The sequence below is a fragment of the Haliotis rubra genome, unplaced genomic scaffold (assembly GCF_003918875.1).
Source record: "Haliotis rubra isolate DU_JTF1 unplaced genomic scaffold, ASM391887v1 Scf788, whole genome shotgun sequence".
Lineage (NCBI taxonomy): Eukaryota > Metazoa > Mollusca > Gastropoda > Lepetellida > Haliotidae > Haliotis > Haliotis rubra.
This window is the reverse complement of record NW_025767510.1, coordinates 240,001-248,993: the sequence shown is the minus strand read 5'-3', so window position 1 is coordinate 248,993 and position 8,993 is coordinate 240,001. Positions and strand designations below refer to the sequence as shown.

Sequence of the window (8,993 nt, the reverse complement as noted above, 5' to 3'; positions counted from 1 at the left end):
TGTAAATCGTGGATTTATTGGACGCTTGCAAGGCCCATAGAGGCCACATGGTATGGTGCCATCGTCGATCAGTACATAGTAGACTCATATATACAAACACAAACTGAAAAGCTATTTAGACTTCGCTGAAACAGGACATGTCATTATAAACTATAACACACCTATTTTATGATTGTAGCAAGGTTACTCCTATTTGGCAAAATCTTGAAAACTGGCTTAACAATACTCTGGATGTAAATTTGAAGTTCACCAAAGAACAAATTTTGCTCGGATTCGGCCAGAAAAATAATGATCCAATCAACGTGATTCTTATCCTTTTCAAAAATATCATCTTTAACTGTAAAATATCATCTTTAACTGTAAAAATATCATCTTTAACTGTAAAAATATCATCTTTAACTGTAAAATATCTAAGCAGATACCAACCTTTCAGTTTTTACAACAGGAGATAAAAAAATATTATGAACTAACAAAATATTCTGCTATGATATGTTCAAGAATCGAATTCTGGTCGATCTGCCACAGTCTGTTTTCTGAATGATGTTTTAACTTTTGCTATTCTGTATGATGTCTTCAAAATTAAAATCTATAATATGTATTTAAACATGACTGGAGTCCATGTACCAATGTAAAAATGGAAAAAATAAACAAATTATAAAAAAATAAAATAAAATAAAACGCAAACTGTATGTTAACAGCAAACGTTCGGGTGCCTTCAATTTTCACAATTCTCTTATAATATTTCGAAGGAAAAAGTTGTAAATATTGTCATTTTCATATTTGTCATAGCAACACACGTGTATAAAAGTGAACCTAATCCTGCTCAAACACATCAAATTCCACAAACATTTCTCTGTACCAACCCGCGTTTTCTGATGTCTGATCAAATGTGTCCAGAATCGGGCACTCTGGCAAGAAGCGTCCATCTTCCCCCTGATGACCGAGGATGCTGTCAGCGATTGTTTCCGCCATCTTCTTATACTTCTCCTCTTTTGTGGCCGCAGCAAGAAGCCCCGTCCCGTACATCACCTTGTGGCTCTTGTTGTAGGTGAGGACATCGTTGTGGCAGGAGTGAGCAAAGTCAGCAACCTTCTTGGAGTACTCGAGGTAGCGCTGTTCACCAGTGGCGAGGTACAGCTTGTACAGGAATATGATTGGGTAGCCGAGCTGCCAGTACATCTGACCCCCCTCTTTCCTCTTTACGATGAAGAAGAGAGTCTTCTTGGGGTCGTCGCCCCAGCCTTCTGTGACCACCTCTCCCTTGTCACCTGAAATCTTCATATACAGCCCCTCGTCCAGGTTGGGCTGGCCGTCAAACGCTTTGATGATAGCGTCCCCAGTTGACCTCGCCTTCTCCAGGTCTGCGTGTATTAGGACAGAGGTTATTGCAATGGCTCGTTCGTGAAATACGTAAGCAACATATGTGAGCAATGAGGATATGGTGTTTAATGCCGTTCTTATCAATACAATATATATAAGTGCTATCAAAGTGGCATATGGATTCACTCAGCAATATCCCAGCTATATGGCTGCGGTACGTATATAATCGAGCAACAGACACTTTGCGCGTTTTGGGGTACGATGACATGTGTCAACCAAGCCAGCGAGCCTGACCACCCGATCCTGTTAGTCGCCTTTTACGACAAGCATGGGTTGACGACCAGTTTATATAAAATACGTTGCAATCGTTTCCGTCTCATTTGGCGGTTCTATCCCATTAAACATGCTTATGTTCAAGTATGTAAAGCATATAGGAGAAACTTATCTCAACGAGATACGTTAAAATCAAGTGTACGGCTTGTGTTTTACAGATATATATCAACGTTTGCTTGTGTTAATGACTATAAATGTAGCACATTTTAGGGGGGTATAATTCACATTGTACATGCCTCTTAGAAACATCATCAACCGATCGTGCACCCCACCCCTAGCCATGAATTATGAACGGTCCCTCAGGTAAAACTAAGCGACAAATCAACAGGTACCAGTACGTCGCAGTAACTAGAACGCTTAAGTTTAGGTTAAATGACCATGATCTACCTCCAAAGAACAGACAGGTAAAGCCCAGGTGAGAGTTGAGGAAGATACAACTGGATTGGTCCACGCCTTTCCCCTCCTTGGCAGCATCGTACGGCTCACACCAGTTGAACGCCCCCAGAGTCGGGTTCCAGAATGTCTTCAGATAGCTGGGGATAGGTGAGAGAGTGACTTTAGCTTAACCAGACTGTTTGGCAACATATCATGGCGTTACATACCAAAAATGGGGAATCGAACTCTGGCATTTAGCGTGACGAGCGAACCCTGCTGGAGATAACGGTGAGACTATGTGTTCACAGAGATACAGCGAAATCGTAGATACACTTATCAAATACTAAGCTGTTAGTGGTTAATACTGGAATTTGCTGTGTTTTGTGTGTTCATCGTCTACCGCTGCACTAATATTTCGGCTGTATGACGGCAGTCTGTGAAATAGAGACAATCCAGTGATTGACAGCACAAAGAATGATATACGACCCTCCGATGACGTGCACCAACCTTGTCAGCGAGTATGACCATCATTCCCGTCAGTTGCCAATTACGACAAGCATTGTTACCATTTTACACACCTCGTCCTGAAGACCATCATAACCTGGATCTCACAAGGGGAAAATGTCCGTGTGCACACAGACTAATGCTTAATATGCACAATTTGATAGAAATAAATATTTTCATGTCAATTGAAAATGAGCCCAAGTGAGATTGGGAACCTGATGAAATCTGGACTTGCTTCATGTCGGGCTTTAACACTGCAGAAAAGGTTGGACGGAATGGACAATGATGCGTATCGGGGAGTGTGAGATCACACAGAGTGTAATCTGACTAAACTAGACTTCCGTAGGACGGCAAGTTTAGTCAGGCTAATCTGCAAGTAGTCATCGTTAGCCTCCTTGCCATGTTAGCCAATGAATCCACATCAAAAGAAAGGCGAATAGACCTACTTGAAGGATGGGTATGAGATGTCGAATCTTCCCGCCTTCTGCGCAGCCATACAAATCCAGGCGTTGACGTACGGCCAGTTATAGGTCACGTGCCAGTCACTCGTTTTCCGCTCCCAACCGGTTTTCTCCGGAAAAGAAAGAAAGTCTCCGTTTGGTTGCATGAAGTTCTTCTTCAGGTTGTTGAGCAGTCGGTTGGCCTCTCTTGGTCTGCCATCGAGAAGTAGTTGGTTGGGCAGTTTGTACATGGAGTCGATGTCGTACCGGACGTCCTCCCCAGTGAACTGCCCGTTCTCGTCCAGGTTGGAGGACATGAACTTGACTCCTTTACGGCTGGCATCAATATACTTCTGGTACTTCGCCATCTTGGATTATTGGAAGACTGAAAATAAATTGCTTTCAATTTTCTTTTTCGTGGACCCATGTGAGAATTTCGAATCTGTTTGGCTATCCAGACTTTCATAAATTCACATCCAACGACGTTTGCATTTTGGAAATATTTTGGAATATCTTTAATATATGGACACGCCTCCTGCCACAACATTCCCAAATGAGTGAGTAAAGTTTTACCCCACTTTTATAAGTGTTCCAGGAATATCACGGCTAGGTAGCCCGAAAATCGGCTTCACTCATTGTACCCATGTAGGTAATCGAACCCGATGACGAGCGAACCCTACCACCCTTAACCCGTTCAAATGTACTACAGGTTTAAAAGAAATATGTAAAGGTAAATACTACGAGATTAAATTGCATCGAGTGTCTCATCGTTCATTATCGCTAGTCGGGACAGTACTTCGCAGGGTCGTAAGTTACACATGGGTCATCATTAGATAATGATTCATAGACACAAGCTTATGAAAGTGTGGGAATTGCACAATCGACACTGCTATTGGCAGAGAATTCTTACGTATATGGAACGGGTTTTCTGGCTTTTATTCAAACTTTTACCCAGTTAAAGTATCACGATTGGATCCCTCTTGTTTGAGGGTAGACTGCGCCATGGTTTACTTTGGTCAAATCAGCGATAATGTCCAATCTCACAGATAGGGAGTATCTCACGGACATTGTCACGGAATGTCTTCAAAACAATGGTGTATCTTCAGGGTACAGTCACGGATTATGCTTGGAGGACAGACACGGGCTGTCTTGAAAGTATATTCACAGGGTATCTTTTAAGTATATACACGGTGTATTTTCAAAGTATATCGTTGTAGATATTCTTGGTAGCCAGTGTTACATATAACTGGACTTCTTCATTTATTACGTGAACTGAGGTGGGTCATGGGTGTTGGTCATGGATTCAAACATTATATCAGCCTCCATTTGTTGGGGGCGGTGGGTAGCCTAGTGGTTAAAGCTTTCGCTCGTCACGCCGAACACCCGGGTTCGATTCCCCACATGGGTACAATGTGTGAAGCCCATTTCTGATGTCCTCCGCCGTGATATTGCTGGAATATTGCTAAAAGCGGCGTAAAACTAAACTCACTCACTCACTCTATTTGTGGCTTTTGTCAATGACAATGTCACTAAACTGGTTAACTATTTTACGTGAACCACTTTCCTTCTACGTAAAGCTGACAAGCCGTGAAATATATGAAATATATCAAATAGTGAGTACACTGAGAAATAGAATACAATAGTGACAAAGAGGATAATAGTGACAAGTAGGATGAGATAGTGAGAAATAGAATGTTATACATACATACATACTAACATTTGTATAGCGCCGATATCCAGCTCAGCTGTGCTTCTCAAAGGCGCTTTGTTTTTCCTTCGTTCACTGGATGTCAATCTCAACGGCACATCGTATTGTCAATCTCAACTCCCTGGGGAGCATACAACTCTTGCAGCCACTAGGCGCACCGAGTTATTGTGGCATTCCCATCCTTACGAGTTACCCATTCACAGCTGGGTGGACTGCGACACATAGTCACAGTACTTTGTCCAAGTTTACTGTTATCGAGAGATACAGCCTGACATACTGAGGTAGAGTGAGTGAGTATGGTTTTACGCCGCTTTTAGCAATATTCCAGCAATATCACGGCAGGGGGCACCAGAACTTGGCTTCACACTTGTACCTATGGGGAATCGAACCCAGGTCTTCGCTTGGCGAGCGAACGCTTTAACCACTAGGCTACCCCACCGATATAAACTTAAAAAAACTAGGGGCCAAAAGGGGCCTACTCACTCACTAAGTGGGACTTGAAACAGGAGACCCGTGACAGGCCAAGATTACGTAATGAAATATACTTTCACAAATGGAACTGACAAGTGTTACATCGTATTAATCTACACAGAAACAAGAAAACGATACTTTCAAAGTGGTTTCATAATTAGAAAATGTACCAGATGTGCACCTCCCTCCTGATTTAAGTTGGCTAACACATACCTTTACTCCTACAGGGAGACTGTAAAGGAGAGGCTGAAGGAGGTGTGATAAAGACTTATATACATCCCTGTAAACCTTTATCTTATCACTGGTTACACGTAAATGAATGTATGTATATGAACGTTGTATTAGATAATGTCCTCAGACATTTAAGAGCAGTAACACATTACATAGTCGTCATCTTGTGTCGTTGAGAATCATAGCTAGCTTTGCGATTATGGTATAGTAGAAAGGCCATGTACAGTTTGGTGAAAGATTGCACATTAAATATGTATTGTTCCATTATTTGACCTTAAACATCCAGATATACTGGATACGATAGCCATTGGCCAAATACATAACTACATAGCGATGTAGCTCATCTGATTATATGAGTATGAGAGTACGAGTGACCACGTAAAGAGGTTCATGGAAAAGTTATAAAAAACAAAAACAATATATACACACGGAAAAAAGTATCGCCACACTCCATAATTTTCATAGTATCAATGTGTAACCATTAACTAGAGCAAAGGACCCCAAACCTCAATTTAACTTATTATCTGGATAAAATGAGAGTCAAGGAAAAATAAGATTGTAACGTAAATGCAAAAGAACGAAAAACTCATTTTGTAGTGTTGACTATGGTCGTATGACGTTATCAAGAGATGTCATTTTCAAGATTCAGATTCAGATTCCATCAATGAACCCCTGCCAAACGGTACTTGCTCCAAGATATTCCGTTGTGCTTTAGCACTGCTTCTGCTATGCCAAACACGAGCTTGGCCATCAGTCATAATACTATGAAATCGACTTTCATCCGACCAGTGGACCCTTCCCCATGACGTCAGATTCAAGTGCCGTCGAGTTTGACACCAGGCTAGCCGTGCTATTTTGTGATCTGGGGAAAACAGCAGACGTCTGATTGGTCGTCAAACTCTTCACACGGCCGATTTTAGACGATTTCGGACAGTTCTGTTCGACAAACGAGGACGTGGAAGCTACCCTGAACATGCCTCTTAATATGAACGGAGGGAGTTGAGGAGGTCAAATATTTGCTTATCGACAACGAAATCAACTGATCTCCCATGTTATCGAGCTGTAAGAAGTTTTCTGAAACTTGATATTTGCAAAATTATTGCGTATTGCACGTAATCTGAGCCTTTTATCGTAGCACGTGTATATCTAATATAAATGTACGTTTAAAAATATTCATACGAGCGAACATTAATATTATATGAATATAAAGGACTATGTGGGTGTTAAAAGTTATTGCTGTTGCGATACTTTCTTCATTGTGTATGATTCAATAAATCGGTTCCAAATAGGCAAATTTCATCAACTCTGAGTGAGTGGGTTGGGTTTTACCAATATTCCAGCAATATCACGACAGGGGACACCAGAAATGGGCTTCACACATTGTACACATGTGGGGAATCGAACTCGGGTCTTCGGCGTGACGAGCGAACGCTTTAACCACTAGGCTACCACATCGCCCCATTGAAACAATGTTATGCCTTCCGCCAATAGGTGATACTGGTACTTATAGCCTTGACACAGATATATTTTGAGACGCCTAGGACGTTACCTATAGCAACAGACAGGTCAAGATGGTTTGCCACAAGTCCTCTCGCCATCAGTTTTGCTGAGTATGACAGATACGAGATATCAACACCCTCTTTACGACCGATATCTATTGTCTGATCTGTTATCACGTATATCCTCACACTTATCTTCACTCTTGACATGTATACAGTCACCTTGCAGTATATGCGATGTTTGACAACACCCAGCACCTCCTGGGCATGCTTTGAAAAAGAAGGTACTACATATGTAATTATCCCCATCTCGGTGTCTTATCCTTTATCAGGGCGGTGGGGTAGCCTAGTGGTTAAAACGTTCGCTCGTAACGCCGAAGACGCAGGTTCGATTCCTCACGTGGGTACAAAGTGTGAAGCCCATTTCTGGTGTCCCCCGCCGTGATGTTGCTGGAATATTGCTAAAAGCGGTGTAAAACTAAACTCACTCACCCTTATCCTTTATTTCAATGTTACCCGTGAAGGTCCAGGTTAGAATTTATCTTCAGTAACCCATGCTTGTCGCAAGAGGCGACTAACGGGATCGGGTGGACTTGGTTGACTTCGTTGACACATGTCATCGGTTCCCAATTGCGTAGATCGATGCTCATTCTGTTGATCACTGGATTATCTGGTCCAGACTCGAGTATTTACAGACCGCCGCCACATAGCTGGAATATTGCTGAGTACGGCGTAAAACTAAACTCACTCACTTTATTTCAATGTCATAACCTATATTCCATAATATTTTCTGAAAACTTCATCCTATGCCTCAGTATATCATACTTAATTCAGTGCATTATCATATATCACAGTATATCATGCTGTGATATCAAGTGTGGAATGAGACAGGATTTGGAAAGTGATTGCGTTAATGAGTATTTTATGTCCTTTTTCGTCAGCTGAGTATATACGGCTTTTCCATTTGACTCGAGCTCGGTCACATGACCTTGAAACTGACGTTCAAATGCTTATGAAAAAACAGAGTTTTGAACAATGTCACGAGTGTATGTTATTGCATTGTCATATGGGAATTCCCTTGCCCAAACGAATACAGAAATGGTTTTCATTTTTTATCATTTCTTTTCGACATGGTCACAAAATAACATGATTACAATGAACGAAGGTTTTTATTCGGACGCATTGTCGTGAAATATTATAAAACTTGTAATGATTATTATTAGTCAAAACCAACTTCCGTAGCTGTTGCGTGTTGAATGAAAAACAATTGTTTAAAAATACCGGTACCACATGATGGTTGACGGACTTCATATTCCCCATCACCCTGAGTACGGCCACCTCGCAGTGAAGTAGTGGCGTGCATCTGATTTATCGTGCAGCAAATTTATCAGACTAGGTATTTCTCTCAGACCTTAAAGCAACCATTTTCTTTGCATGAATATTGAGAGAATCCCACAGCCACCTCATATCTTTGCAATTTGTCGTGTAGAGTATTTTGCGATTCTTGCCACAGGCTCTCGTGTCCTTACGAAGCATTCGTAACTACTCGCCTCTTTCCGTGACCTACAAGAAGGTAGATCCATGAAGACTTGCCGGAATGACACGAGTAGTTACGAATGCTTACGAAGATGAAATATTTAAAAAATAAATTTTGAGATGACCCCCGACACGAAACGCTACACAGTACAATACATTACTAGTATGTCATGATGTATTGTACTGTGAAGCATTTCGACTCGGGGGTCATCTCAATATTTTCTATATTTTTCATAACATCTTTAATACTCGCAAAGACACGAGGGCCTGTGATTCTTGCATGAGAAAAAACAACCTTAGCATTGATCTGGGAGTTTGTACTCTCAAGTCTAGTCCACAATCCGCTCGCGCCAGGTTCATGCCATTATAATATATAACATCTGCGACGCCGTACTGACATAGCACGTGCTGCATTTGGGAGGTGGAAAACTATAAACAATTCAAGGTCAACGACAAAAAAACACCAGACATGGGCTCTAAACATCTGGTTTGGTGGAGAAATACAAAACGACGCACATAAAGATATAATTCACCTTGGACTATAGATGCGCATGAAGCACAGCAGTAAGACAAATA

At 41.5% G+C, this 8,993-nt stretch overlaps 1 protein-coding gene across 1 annotated transcript; it reads right to left on the bottom strand.

Annotated features, from left to right (window-relative positions):
• On the bottom strand, positions 1-5,464 carry LOC124261073. The gene is made up of 4 exons (XM_046695393.1): positions 5,365-5,464; positions 2,979-3,357; positions 2,041-2,186; positions 1-1,361 (listed from the first exon to the last, which is right to left on the bottom strand). Exons 2-4 carry the CDS (start codon positions 3,338-3,340, stop codon positions 814-816), a joined length of 1,056 nt encoding a protein of 351 aa, XP_046551349.1. The 5' UTR covers positions 3,341-3,357; positions 5,365-5,464; the 3' UTR covers positions 1-813.
• Between the last annotated feature and the right edge of the window lie 3,529 nt (positions 5,465-8,993).